Raw genomic sequence first — 15,101 nt, 5'->3', positions numbered from 1 at the left:
AGTTCTCCTTACTCTAGAAGCCACCCAGGTACATCATGGCTTAACTTAACCTTGTATCTGTTGTTCAGCAAAGACTTGGGTTTATACTTTGCATCTCTTGTAATATTTTATAACCAAGTGGTGTTAGAATCATACTGACCTCATAAAAAGAAAAGAGTTAGCAAGGGACTTCTGCTTTGTGATATGTGTCATCTTGGCTGGATCAAGGTTCCCAGTCCAAATCATTTACTCAAACAGAAACCAAGGTGTTGGTTGAAAGGTATTTTGAAAATATGATTACTGCTTATAATTGGTTGGCTTCTCGTAAAGGAGATCATATCAGGTCGTCTTAGCCAACTTGATTCTAGGGATTAAAAGCCTTAAGAGCATAGGCAGAAGAGCCCTGGCTGTGGATAACAAGTTCTCTCACCTTCCAGACAGCCTGCTGTACAGATTCCAAGCTTGCCTCACAAGCCCCAGTCACAGAGGCCAGTGGCTAGAAATGAATCTTCTCAACGTGTTTGTCTTGAACAAGTTGTATTTCTCTACACCCCTCTTTGCTTTTTTTCCTTTCTTCTCTCTTTTTCTTGTGAGGGGCAAGGGGTTTAGGCAGGGTCTCACTATGTAGATCTGGCTGTCCTGAACTCACTCTGTAGACCTGGCTGGCCTGGAACTCACAGAGGTCCCCCTGCCTCAGCCTTCTGAGTATTGGGATTAAAAGACTGTACCACTATGCCCAGCTGCCAAACCTCTTTTCTAAAAGAAAACCAAGAATTTAGGAACAATGGCATTTTTTCCTTTCTGACTTGTTTCGTAGAATTCACCAGTGAAGCAATCTAAGCCCAGGACTTAGAGTCTGTCACAAAATTCCTTTCAAACTATGAATTCTGATTCTCAAATTGGAACAGAATTACTTAGATTGCTATTTCTTTCAGCATGACCTTTAGCCACTGTTTCTCAAGGCATTAGGCCTTTACATCAAACATGCTAACCCTGTGCATCTGACCACCCCCTTTTTAATGCCTGTGATGCCTTTTGCAATACATGATCATGGCAGTTTCCTTCTGTCTTGATCAGCCTTGAAGCTGACTAATTTCGTTAGTGTCTTGAAAGACCCAAGTTTTGTTTTGTTCCCTTTTTTCTATCTCATTAAAATTTTACCATTCTCTCCTGCCGTTATTTTCTGTCTTTTTGTTATTGTTTTTATAGCCTCTCATTGCAGCCTCAATCGGCCTGTCCGGTGTTTTGTTTTCTTTTTCCTGTTTCTGTTGTTGCTGCTGCTTATTTCTTTTCATATCTTCTTTTAAAATACCTGTATTTGTCTTTATCTTACGTGTATGAATGTCTTGCCTACATGTATGTATGCACACCAGTTGTGTTCTCGACCCATGAAGAGGTCAGAAGTAGGTGTCACATGCCCTGGAACTGGAGTTAGGCATGGTGGTGAGCCACCCTGTGGGTGTTGGGAATTGGACCATGGTCCTCTGAAAGCAGTAAGGTGCTCTTAACCACTGGACCATCACCCCACCCTCTTTTCTATCTTAAGATCTAGTTTTTGGTATTTAGAGTTCCTTTTTATTTAAAAAAAAGGTTAAAGCTATGCGTTTACCTCCAATCATAGCATTGTTGCAACTTTCAGGTCTTGGTAGTGCCTGATTTTCATCATCTTTTCAGAGAACTCTCATGTTACCATGTTTTCGTAAAGCTGGTGTTATTGAGAGGTGTGCAGTGGGATTTCCTGATGGCTGCCCTGTTTTTGTGTTATTGTGAGTCTGTTGAAGTCAGTCCGGGTTCCAGCGGCTCTTCCTCATCAGCTGGTGGCCTGATAGCCTTCCTTCTCCCCGTGGCTCTGCTTCCTCCCCCTGCTCTGAAGCAGATGCTCTGGCTTCTTACATAATGCACACTGCCAGTTTCATGGCGTTTTCTCGCTGCTTTTGCCTATAACTCTCAACTTTCCAAGGCCCAGTTGTAAGACACCATGTGAGATGGATCTAAGGAGAGGGTGTGGAGGGTGATTGGGGAGGGTGAGGACAGAAACTGTAGACGATGAGAAACAAGGCTGAATTTATTTTCAAGGCAAAAGGAATGTTATTTTTTTCTATGTCATGGTCATGACATACTTCAGCATCAACTGGTTAACAGGAACACTTTCTCTCAGGTGTGGGAAGGATATTTCCCAGTACAGAATCTTTTTAAGGGATGAAATTTGAGGTGCTCTAATGAAAATTTTTTGGTCTGAGTTTATCAGATGTTACTGGACTGGACATTGTTAATATATATAATGGAGTTTTTTGTCTGGATCTGTCAAATGTTAATGGACTAGACATTGTTAATGTAATCTTGACTGTATATTGCATATACTTATTGAAGATAGTTTTTCTTGTATTAGTTATAAGCTTTTTTAATTTTAGACAAAAAGAGAGGAAATGTGGTATTGTGTTCCCCAAAATATTGTGTACTCTAATAAATTTATCTGGGGTCAGAGAACAGACAGCCACTAGATACAAAGGCTAGAAAATGGTGGCACTCACGCCTTTAATCCTAGCATTCCAGAGGTAGAAATCCATCTGGATCTCTGTGAGTTCAAGGCCACATTGGAAATAGCCAAGCATGGTGACACACGCCTTTAATCCCAGGGAGTGGTGGTAGAAAGCAGAAAGATATATAAGGCTTGAGGACCAGAAACTAGAAGATTTTGGCTGGTTAAGCATTCAGGCTTTTGAGCAGTAATTCAGCTGAGACCCATTCCGGATGAGGACTCAGAGGCCTCCAGTCTGAGGAGACAAGACCAGCTGAGGATTTGGCGAGGTGAGATAGCCGTGGCTTGTTCTGTCTCTCTGATCTACCAGCATGGACCCCAATAACTCGCCTCAGGTTTGACTTTATTAATAAGAACTTTTAAGATTCCTGCTACAGTGCTCTAAATAACAAAAAACTAGATCTTAAGATAGAAAGTCAAGTTCTGCGCTTTGGTCATTGAGGTCTGTGAATACGTACGTGCTTCATGGCTTGGCAGATTTGTACTTGAAAAGAATTGGCCATGGCATCATAGCCATTGGTCATCATTTGATTTTTGCTCATCGCAAACTCTTATATTACTGTTGATTTTTGTTGTTGTTAGTTTATTTTATCAATTGTTGAAGTAATTTGTCTAATTTTGTACTGTGGGACTGGGTTTGTCTGTTTCTTCTAAAGACTGTCAAATTTTGCTTTTACCTTCTGAAGCTGCTTTTAGGTTTGTATAAATTGATTTGTGTTTATCCCCTGGATAATTTGACCAAGCTTTTCTTTTTTTGAAGACTTTCTCTTTTTGTTTTTGTGTATATGTGTTTCTGTGGGTGTCTGAGCGCATGTGAGTGCATGTGTGTGTGGAGGCCAGAAGGGGGCGTCGGATCCCCTGGAGCTGGAGTTGCAGGCGGCTCATTCAGGGTTCTGGAAACCAAACTCCAGTCCTCTTTGAGAGCAGGAAGTGCTTTAACCCTGAGCTACCTCTCCAGCCCTCTGACCCTTTTTATTCATTTTTTATTTTTGGATAAAATATTTTTCTTTAGAATCTTTGAATTAAAAGCTTCAGTGTTCACAGTGGCAGTGACAGTCTTTTTGTCCAGCATGTTTACCATTGTATAACTTTATTTTTAACTTGAATTTAAAATGTAATCCACAAGTTGAAGGCTTGAGTTTTATAATAAGCATCAATGCTGGAAAAGGTCAAAAGGAAACTCATCCGCAAACGGACTGTAGCCCACCGGCCATTCTGACAGAGCTGACAGACCTGTAACCCAGGGCCCAGAGCAGCTATGGGTGTGAAATGGTCACATCAGCCAGATGGCGAATGGACGGAGCGATGACTGTCTGCAAATTTAAAAGCTTCATCTTAGAGAGGTCGGACATGCCAGTGTGCCCTAAAGCTCTGCCTTCACAGAGATGGCTGTCAGCAGAGGTCAGAAGATACGTGTTCAAGAGGCCACAAAGTGGGTTCTGTAATGGTAGACATTAGTCCTGGGAACGAGAGCTAACCTCTGGACTCTGAGGCACACAGAGGTGTGTTTTGTGTGTGAGTTGTACCTATTGATGAAATGCAAGCCCAGTGTTTACAGCGTAGGGGCTTACATGTAAAGCTCTTAATGTTTTCCCTTTGCTTGGACACATCCTGTAACTGGAGGATGATGAATCTAATCTGATAGGAATTACATGTTGATTTCTTAATACTTTTCAAAGTCTATGTGCTGTTCAAACTTTTAATACCCCTCTAAGAATCCTGTGTTACCCAGCAGCACAATTTGTTGTGGTATTTTTTCCACTCGGAGATCAATTTCTTTTATCTCACATGTTCCCAAAATAGTAGATAAAAGAGTCCCTTTTATGCATACATCAGTAAACAGCTTACTGATCAAAACCCAGCCATCATTTTTTTTCCCTTGCTAAATCAGAGGGAAATCTTGCCAAAAAGTGAATCCTGGTTTGCTCACTGCACTTGAGACTTATCTCCCACCAAATCAGTAAGAGTGGAAGGCAATCCAGGCAATGTACATTCATGGCAACTTGGAACGGACTCTGCAGTCTCGCTGACAGCAGAATTCAAAGCTTTCCAGTTGCACTGAGGTGTGAGCAATTTGAGCCTGGTTTTATTTGTAATACTGTAAACAGGTAGTAAAAAGTACCGTATACTGATTAAGTGGTGGTGTGAGCAAACATGTATTTTTACTCTGTACTTGGGACAGGTGTGAGACAGAGTTCAAATAAGGAATGGAGTGAGCCAAAAGTGCAGATGGCATGGTGGCTCCCATAAAATTAGACTACATTTTTACTGCTGTTTATAGGAAACATACTCTTTGGCACACGCATCCTATAGACCAGCGGCAACAGAACCCCATGGTTTAAAGTAGACTGTATGTAGATGCCTAGGAACATCCCCCAAACTCAAAGCAGATGGGAAGATAAGTACCAAGAACCTAAACAGGTCCTTGTATTAAAAGTGTTGAAGGGCCGGGCGGTGGTGGCGCACGCCTTTAATCCCAGCACTCGGGAGGCAGAGCCAGGCGGATCTCTGTGAGTTCGAGGCCAGCCTGGGCTACCAAGTGAGTTCCAGGAAAGGCGCAAAGCTACACAGAGAAACCCTGTCTCGAAAAACCAAAAAAAAAAAAAAAAAAGTGTTGAAGAAAGTGGTTTTATAATCTGTGTTATTAAAATATGATATTCCAAAGGAAACTCTTGCATGTTTTGTTCTAGTTTTATTCACTCGCTTTTAGAAGCAAGGTCTTTATAGCCCAGGCTAGCCTGGAAATAACTTTGTAGCCCAGGCTGGCCTTAGACTCATGGAGTTCCTCCTGTCTTAGCCTCCCAAGGGTTGAGGTTACTATTGAGTGCTACCACACACAGCCTTATAGTAAATCCTTCTGGGGAGATTTTGTGGGGTTTACCACTGTGACGTACAGGTACACAAAATGTAAAAAAAAAAAAAAAAAATCTTTCATTTTGTGTTCTAAGAGTTTACATATTTGGTAAAATTAAGTTTACTCCTTTTTCCTTAAGTTATTTTGCTTTGGAGGATTAAAGGTAATTTTTCCTACAAAATTTATTTGCCCAATTAGCAAGAGTTGGTATACTATGTTGGCAAGCACCTTTGAACTTTTTAGGCTTTCACTCTGTTTCATGAGCTGGTCAGGGTTACTCTCCATCAGCTGGGTGTAGGTTTAACCGTCTTGTTAAATAAGAAGCACAGAGCCCATGCAGAGATGAAAGCCCAAGAGGTCAGAGCAGTAGCTAAGAGCTAAAAACCTTACCCTTCACTGCCGCTCCTGTCCTTCCCTCCACCAGAGACCTACTTCCTATGTCTTTGTCTTCTTATAGACTTTCTATTCTGCCTTCTCATTGGTTGTAAACCCAACCACATGACCTCCTCATCACTGCCTGTCTATACATACCTCCAGGTCTCTATGGTTGGTATTGAGATTAAAGGCGTGTGTCTCCATGCTGGTGGTGTCCTTGAACACACAGAGATCTGCCTGTCTTGTGGTCAGGATTAAGGGCGTGTGCTACCACTGCCAGACTTCTGCTATGGCTTGCTGTCAGCTCTGACCTCTTGGGCTTTCATCTCTGCATTGGCTCTGTGTTTCTTATTTAACAAGACGGTCACATCCACAGCTGGGCTGAGGACCAGTCACCATGGAGGAGGCTGTAGAACCATAAAAACCCAATGAAGTCCAAGAATGCTGAGAAAGGGGAAACATTAATAAAAAAAAAAAAGCAGTGTTTACATATATTTTCAAGTATAAATCTTTGTGTCATCTCCCCCACCCGTGTGTGTGTGTGTGTGTGTGTGTGTGTGTGTGTGTGTGTGTGTGTGTGTGTATGTGTGTGTATACAGACGAGAAATCCAATCAGGCGTTTTTCTCAGTCACTTTCCACCTCTTTTTGAGAGACAGAGTGTCTCACTGAACCTGAAACTCTCACACAGATTAAACAAACCCCAGGAATCCACCATCTCCACCTGGGCAGCACTGGGATTACAGACTTGCACCACCACACTAAGCTTTTAGCATAGTTGTTGGGGAATCTGAACCCACTTGATTGGCTGTGTCAAAAGGAGATCTAAAGCATCCCATGCCTGGGGTAGGCATCGTAGTAGCAGCATCAGTACCATGCTGCTGTTACTTCCTGGGATGAAGGATTCTCTACAGTTCCAATGAAGCTTTGTGAAGAAGGGAGTGGAACAGTCTGGTTTTGAGAAGCAGAAATTCTTGCTAAGGAGGCCCTGTCTCTCTCTCTCTGTTTGCTGTTCTAGACGCTGCTCCTTGTAGTAAGTGTGATAGCTGTGGCGGCCGCAGTGATTCCTTGGATTATAATTCCCTTGGTCCCACTCGCCATCATCTTCTTGTTTCTTCGGAGATATTTCTTAGAAACATCAAGGGATGTCAAGCGCCTGGAGTCCACAAGTGAGTACTGAGGGTCTTGGGTGGGTATGGTAAATGCACCAAGCTTCCATAATTAAGAAGAACTGTTAATTACAGTTAGTTAATTAATTAATTACTGTTAATTACAGTTCTTCTCAATTAGAAGATCCATGAAATTCTGCAGACTGATGGTGCTCCAACAGTTCTCACCTGGTTAGCATTCGTTCAGCGATTGAACGTGGTTATTACAACCAACAGGGATCATTGTTACATCATGTAGAGCAGGTGACTTCCCAAGTGTGACTTGGCAGCTTACCCTGAGAAAGAGGCAGGTGCCCTATGTAGACTAATACTCCCCGAGGAAGGGACTCTCCTCTGTTGCTCATGACATACCTCCTCACATACACAGAGGAGGCACACAAGAAGTGTTTTCTGATAAAGTATTTCAGCATGGGTCAGAACTAACTTAGAAGGGAGGTAACCAGGGAAGTTTTCTTTCCTTGAAAGTTCTGGAAGTGACAAAGGAAGGAACAGATGAAAGGAGAGCGGGGAGGGGGAGGGCCAAACTCCTTGTGTGCCGGAAGCCGTGGTCTTGAAAAGCACGGTTTGTGCTCGTCATTGATGATGGGTTGTGGGTGTCGCCCCTTTGGAGCTGTAAGCATGGACACTTCTTTTAGTGTCTGTGCTGATGGTGGGCAGCACTTGGTGGAAGGCTGCACGGACTCACACTTTGGAGAGCAGCAGCAGGAAGAGCAGCCAAAAGCACGTTTAGTCTATTGCTCCCTTTAACCTCCTCGTTTGGGGGTAAGAAGGAAATGTTTTATGATTAATCACTATTCTGTAGGTAACCACAGAAGATGAACTGATCAGGCGCCTGTCTCGTTATGAATGCATGAGCATATTTCATTAGTATTAAAATTAAAAGCCATATACACAGAATTCTTCTAAAAATATATAAGGACAATAGCCAAAACATAAAGAAAGAAGGAAGATACTTGTAACCTTTTAAAAATTATTTATTTATATAGATGTGTGCATGTCTATACGTGTGTGTTCTTGGAGGTCAGAAGAGGGTGTTGGGTCCCTTGAAACTATAGTTACAGACAGTTGTGAGCTGCAAGATGTAGGTGCTGGGAGCCAAACTTGTGTCCTGGATGAGGAGCAGGCAGTCTTAACCACTGAGCCATCAGCCCCCAAAAGGAAGATATTGGTCCCGGAAAGTGTCCATGATGAATAATTGCTATGAGAATTTAAAGCCAGCTCAACTTTCTGAAGGCCGAGCCAGGAAGTGTTGAATACTGTGGTTATAAGTTCATCGGGACAAAGGACGACTTTCTTTTCTCATGACCTAACGTGTGTGTTTAAATAAACTCTAGAGAGACATTAATCATAACTTTGTAAAGCGGGTGGCACTTCATAAAAGCCGTGGAAAACTGGCCAGCCGTCAGAGCCAGGAAAGCCGCTGTGAGCCCCACGTTGCGATGTGCCCCAGTGGGTGTGGTGTTCCGCGTGCTGCCGTGTCCTGCCACAGTGACAGGGCTCAGGGGAGTCAGAGCAAAGGCGTTGCCGAGCGACCCTCCTTTGCGCATTTCCCTGTCTCTCACTCACAAGCCTTGCTGCAAAGGAAGCTGTGAACATATTCGGAGAAAGGCTGGCCATCCCAAAAGCATCACCTTGACCTAGACCTCTGTTGGTGGCAAGAGTCACTGAGCCTTTTTCTTCCAGTTCCATACAGGACTTCCCGTCTTGGTGCCCAGGACATACCTCAAGATGGTTTTGGCCTAGAAATTCTCATACCTTTGTCTGGGCCCCTGCTGGACTCTCAGGGTTTGCGGCACCCTAGCTGGCTGCAACAGGAAGCTTAAAGATAACCAGATGAACCATTTCTTGTTAGCCATTTGAGTGAGGGTCGATGTTACAGTTCCACCGTTCTATCAAGCACCGGTTGATGGTGTCCGTGTGGCCAATGCCACCGTCAAAAGAAAGCTACCTGTTTGCCGTGACAAGAAGGCATGAACCTGTCTCATCCTTGAGCTTCAAGAGGTTTTTAGAGCCCTAGATTTTATTTTTAGATTATGCTCGCTAACTGCCTCTGGAACTATCCATGGGTTTAGTGAGGGTTTATCATACTGTTTTTATTTTTTTTATTTATTTAATTCTTTGCAAAAGCAAACATTGCGATGGCCACTGGTAGAGAATCGCATAAAACCACAACAGTACTTGGATGCCTGTCTCAAGTTGACACTGTCATTTAGTAATGCCTAGATTGTGAGGGCATATGCCGTTTCTATCAGGGTGCTGTGGTCCATTAGCGATGTCTGCCATGGGCACCAGCTAGCCAGGTGTTAACCTATGATATATATTTTCAAAACATAGAGTCTGCTCTTTTAATGAGTCGCATGTCAGATCCTCATTGTTCAACTTGAGATGCTTAGTAAGAAGCCCAGTAAAGGAGATTCCCATTAGACATTAGCCGAGTAAGATTTGAGAGTTTTCTGTGTGACGGAGTCTAGAGAAAAATGCATCCAGTGATACATGGACTACTTAATTCAGATTGTCTTTCTTTTGGGACACTGGCTCAGATTAAAGGTACATTGAAAGTAAGACAGTTATGTGTAGTGCTCTGAGTACCTCCAATGTGTTCTTCCCTTTGTGAAGGCTGTTAATACCTGCCCTGTAGGGTTCTTATTGCCTGAGGTAATGCTTGGAAGTCCTTGCTGGCCACTACCAAAGGCAATAATAGAATTTTGTACACAAGGAAATTTAAAACAGTGGTGACATGTCTTCCATAGCACTTAATGACATCCTGAAGGTGTCGTGGCAGGGCAGGAATGTGGCCTGCAGCTGTCTTCCGTGAGTCTTCCCCGAGAAGAAACATAATCCCTTAGGTTGTGTCCCAGAGAGCCCTCGGGGTCTTGGAACATGCCACAGTATTATGAAATGTGGGGTTCTATCTGCCTGAAATGGCTGAGGAATGCCACCAGTGTCATAGTCTATTTCAGAATATTCTTGCACTGATGTGGAGAAAGACCTCCATAATGTTGCATGCTAGTTAGTTGTCTTTGCAATGCCCTTGGTTTACCCAGCTGACACCTGCATGGCCCTGAGCGGATAAGCAGGGCACTGAAGAAACAGGACCGCTGTTTGATGGTACAGGTTCCTGCCCTGCTCACGGGCTCTTGGGGTAGGATGTTGAGGTGGCTGGGTGGGTGAGGGTGCTTGCCTGATCTGTGTTTGATTGCCCTCCTCTCCCATCCTGGAACCCACGTAAAGGTGGAAGCAGACCAGCCCCATGAAATCGGCCTCTGACCTCCACGGGCATGCCATGGGACATACATGCCATCTCCACTCCAACAATTTCTTTTTTAAAAAGACCTCCTGGGCTGCATTTAAGTACAGAAGTTTCTTGGGGCACATTTAAATTGACCTTGAGTTTTCTGGTGCTCAAGGCTGAAGTGATACCTACGTTCTAAAGTAGATCTGTCCTTAACCTCAGCTATTGAGACCCAGTGGTGACGTTGATCTAACAGGAAACAGTGAGGATGGGCAGGCTGACACATTACTTTAGTGACCTTCCCTGGTAACCACCACCTCTTACAGCATCAGCTGTGATTGAAGGTTTTCCATGTCATGGTATCACTTATCCCAGACATGAGTGCGCAGTGTCTCTAGACTCTCCATAGCTAGACTCTGGCCTTCTCCCGGTACCGTAATAAGCCTGGGATTTGCAGGGTGGTCATCTGTGCAGATACTCTGTTTGCAGAACAATTCCATGGCAGGTGGGATGTTCTCTGAGGCCGACAGAAAAGGCTGCTGTGAGCCTGGGCTCCATCCACGTAGGTTCCCTTATCCATCTTTAAGGAGTAGACATGCAGTCAGTACACTGAAGAGGGGGAAGAGCACGGGTGTGAGAGCGAGAACGTGAAAGTGCAGGCACCTTCAGACCCGTTCGCCCCCAGTTACCTAGGTTCTTCAGACAGTGCAGTCCTGGTTGGCAGGGGTCTGTGCAGGGAATGTTTCCTTTCGGAAAGGAATATTGCACAGGAAGACTTCTTTTTGGGTAGTGTCCACAGTCAGGTAGCCCGGTCAGGAAAGAGCCTCAGGGAGAAACAGGGGGCCCCACGCTCAGTGAAGAGGCTGCCCATCTCCCCTGGCCCCAGTGTCTTGTCTTTGGAAATGTATTCCTTCCTTGACTACCCGCCAGTGAACTCTGACGTACAGGAAGATTCTGTGTCCCGGTGCATGTGTATCCCAGCACACACCTCACCACCAATCCATGCAGCGCTTGTGTGCACAGTACACATGCCCCCTGGGAGACAGTGCGGTCACACAGACAGGCACACATTTTCTCTTGATTGTTTCCCCTCATTTTATAAGCTCCATGCAGCAAGCTATAAAATGAGTTTCATGTCCCCCAAACCCTCCATGCTTTATCAACAGACACAATGGCGATGGTTCATCAGTATCCTCACTTGAAAAGCATAAACAAGGGCTTGAGGTGGACCTCAGCCGATAGAGTCCTTATCTGGCACTCAGTAAGCCATAGGCTCAGTACCCAACACCATAGAACTGAGCGTGGTGGAGCACACCTGTAATCGCTGTCCCCTGGAGGTTAAGGCAGGAGGGCCCTGAGTTCAGGGTCACGTCCAGCTATCTAGTGTGTTTGCTGTCAGCCCTCTGAAGACAGTTTGCTGGGCCATGGGCTCCTGGTCTACTGTAGCCCTCAGTGCAGTCTTATCCACGGTGTAGAACGAGCCTGCCAGGGAACCATCCTTGCCTAACAGTGGGCAGCCCACGTGCCGTGACCGCCCTGGTGGTCATGATGCAGGATTCTGGAAACACAAAACCCCATGCAGGACATTATTCCCCATAGTCGAAGACGGACCAAGGAGAATTTGTCCTTTAAATTCTGGTACTTAGACTGCAATGAGAGTCTGGGAAAGTAAGGACAGTGACACATGCCACACCTCTGCCTTGAGAATAACCTTCCAAGTGGGCAGTCATAAAGACTGACGCTGAAGTCCAGGCCAGCCCAGAGAGATCCCATCTGGGTCAGTGGTATGGACACAAGTGCCGTGTGGCACCCAGACACGTGTGACCATACAGGACTCTTCTCACACTGGTGGGAAGAGGAAGCTTCTCTTGGGTGCACAGAGGAGACCCTGCCCATTTGGCTTACTTGTTGGCTGTCTGTCAGTCTGTCTGTGTCGGGTACCCTTTTAGTAATTTGGAAATGATAGTCATATGCCAGCCCTTAAGATAACAGTCTAAGATGGGGAAAGATGCATACATAGCTTGCTTGAATGTTCTGTGATAAGTCCTCTGATGAAATTATTTTTTAGAATACTACTGGCCAAAATTAAAATAATCAGTGAAAAGTAATTTCTTCCCAAAGACACAGCTGGGAAGTGTAGGAAAGAAAAGACCTGGAAGGACGGGCTAGTGAAGGGAACTAGATTTGACTTTGGCCAAGGGTGTGCTGAACAGAAGCACTCATTCCCATCTTTAAAATGAGGCTCCGTTGACCAGGGTTTGAGGGTGGGTGGGCAGGGTCCTGCTTGGCGATGGCGTCTGCACCGTGGAGCGTGGGAGGCCGGGTGGGGGGTGGGGAGGCCGTGCGTCCAGCCCCACTGAGCTTCCTGTTCTCTGTCCATCCCGTTCCCACAGTGCGGAGTCCCGTCTTCTCCCACTTGTCCTCCTCCCTCCAGGGACTCTGGACCATCCGGTCACACAGAGCTGAGGAGAGGTTCCAGGAGCTGTTTGATGCGCACCAGGACTTACATTCAGGTCTGTATGTTTCTGGAAGTGATTTCAAAAGCTGGCAGCTGCCGTTCCCTCGGGCTGGAGGCCTGTAGGCGATTGGCTCTGCTGGCCCGCACCCCTGCTTGCTCCTGGACTCAGGCCTTCTCCATCTGCTCTTAGGCTCTGAACCCTCTCAGAATCTCTGCTGTGTCTGGCTTTCTTCTGATTGGCTTGCTCAATGCTTCCACCTCGGTGCCCTGTGGCTCCCTGTCTGTCTAGGGCCTCGGTCAGCAGACCTGTTTTCCACAAGGCCCCCTGGCAAATGCTTCCTTCAGTGAGCTCTGTCTTGTCCTTGCTGCAGTTTCTTCCTTCGTTGCTGTAAGCAGGAGGCAAGTGCCAGCAGCACATCATCATGGGCTGTGGCTGGGCTCCAGGAAAGCTTGATTCCACAGACACGTGATGGACCGACCCTTCTTGGGCCACGGGCCATAGATGGCTAACCATTTAGTTGATGGACACAGGGCAATAGATATGACTGACGGCTGCTGCCCACTTACTATTCTTTATGTTCGTGTGAGTTCTTTCCTCCCAGAAGTTTCGAACTCCCTTCAAGTCTGTAAAATCTGCCCCGCCTTCATTGTGTTCTGATGACTCAAGGGCACTTTAAAAACTACATGAGGTTCTTTTTAGCGCACTAGACATTTAGATACAGCCCCTAAGCCGTGTCCCATCCCCAACCCCGGTGTATGCAGAACGCTCAAGTAAGAAAAGTATTGGAGGCAAATTGGGAGCTGTGTCCTTTGCTGTAGAACTGGTAGCAGTCAACCTATAAGCTGGTGGGCTTCATATTATAGCCTAGTACTTCCAGAAATAGAAGACCATTTTTCCATATTTATTATGAGCATATATATACCTGCTTGTTACCTCTTAGTCGTATCTTTCAGTTCCTTGTTTTTTTCTTTTCTCTTTTGCAGACGCTCTGTACTGTTTGGGGGTATGTGTTGTACATTGCTTTGCATTTCCTGACTTTCTAGAAATGTTGAGTGTGCGGCCTTGCTGCCCTACTCTGTCTCAGCGACTCAGTGCCCATCACGCTCTCTGCAGTTAATAGGGCTTTTGTACTCACTCACTGTGCTTGTTCTGGCTCTCAAATCCAGAGGCTTGGTTCTTGTTTTTGACGACATCGAGATGGTTTGCCGTGCGTCTGGATGCCATCTGTGCCATTTTTGTCATCGTTGTTGCCTTTGGGTCCCTGATTCTGGTAAAAAGTAAGTGCAGATGTGGATAACTATTTATGGTATGATTACAATTTATAGCTGTGTTTACAGTTATTAAATTAAACTCTTGCCACCTTGTCTAATGGCACATTCTGTGTGGTTCTAATAAAGTGTGTTAAAGCTTTTACAACATGTCAGAGTGGGTAGGATCATGCAGTATGATCCGATGAGAGAGTCTGGGTGAGTTCTTTTTATCTTTGTTAGGATGAGCTGAGGTCTATACAGTGACATTCTGAAAATCTCTGATCTGGTAGCCAGGAGATGAGAACCAAGTTTACTGTTAACATTTTGTCCAGGCTAGGGCTTTATATTTGAGCCTTGGGACTTCTTGGTTTGTTGATGTCCCTATGCACATGGGTGTGAGAGATGCCCAGCATGCTCACTGCCAGGTGGGTACCAGAGGAGCAGGTGTTGGCATCTGCAGCACAAATTCACCGTGCCTAACCCCTCTACGGTGACACCAGTGAGTTACAGTGTTTCTTAATAGAACAGTGGGAGTCATATTTTACTTTCAAAAGCATTGGCTCCTATAACACATCATCTTGTTTGCAGTGGTTTCCAGCTGTGGTTACATGGGACATAGACAGTGGGATTATGTAACAGGCTTTAAACCATAATGAGTCTGAATAATAACATTACACTTCACACATACAATGCCCTTTCTCAAATGTGTGTCAATACTACTGAGATTAATAAACTCATCTAAATAGTCTTTCAGCATTCATAATGGGCTTTTAAGATTGCATCATGATCTCAGTCAATACATAGAAATGTAAAGATGACTTTCGTTGTATACAACTCATTGGATCCTCTTGGTAAAATAGCAGAAGGTAACAGGCTCGGATTACCACTGAGACTGACTGTCCTCTCTCCTTCCTCCTCAAAAAGCTTTGGATGCTGGGCAAGTTGGCTTGGCCTTATCCTACGCCCTCACACTCATGGGAATGTTCCAGTGGTCTGTGCGACAAAGTGCCGAAGTGGAGAATATGGTAATGTTTATCCGAGAGTTTTCAGCCTTTTAAAGTTCCCTTTGCCATTCAATGACATAAAAGCAATTCTTATGTAAAATATTAAAACTGTTATTTTTGCATCGTAGCTAACGGAGTTTTGGTTTTTTTTAAGGTCCCGCTTCCATCTGCTTAATGTTAATGTAAAATAAAATGTATACATCTTTTTCTCTGTCTTGTGTATGCTATGTCAGCAGGTTTTA

The 15,101-nt window shown here is 44.8% G+C and overlaps 1 protein-coding gene across 1 annotated transcript in view; it reads left to right on the top strand.

Annotated features, from left to right (window-relative positions):
- Positions 1-15,101, top strand: part of Abcc4 (ATP binding cassette subfamily C member 4 (PEL blood group)) — a 230,615-nt gene that overhangs the window by 169,545 nt on the left and 45,969 nt on the right. The window contains exons 21-24 of the mRNA XM_006978748.4: positions 6,764-6,914; positions 12,540-12,659; positions 13,772-13,882; positions 14,780-14,880. Coding sequence (XP_006978810.1) covers positions 6,764-6,914; positions 12,540-12,659; positions 13,772-13,882; positions 14,780-14,880 — 483 coding nt within the window. The remainder of the gene's footprint in view (positions 1-6,763; positions 6,915-12,539; positions 12,660-13,771; positions 13,883-14,779; positions 14,881-15,101) is intronic.

Source organism: Peromyscus maniculatus, chromosome 9 (genome assembly GCF_049852395.1).
Source record: "Peromyscus maniculatus bairdii isolate BWxNUB_F1_BW_parent chromosome 9, HU_Pman_BW_mat_3.1, whole genome shotgun sequence".
NCBI lineage: Eukaryota > Metazoa > Chordata > Mammalia > Rodentia > Cricetidae > Peromyscus > Peromyscus maniculatus.
The sequence above is the reverse complement of the archived record's forward strand: the minus strand, read 5'-3'. Positions and strand labels throughout refer to the sequence as shown.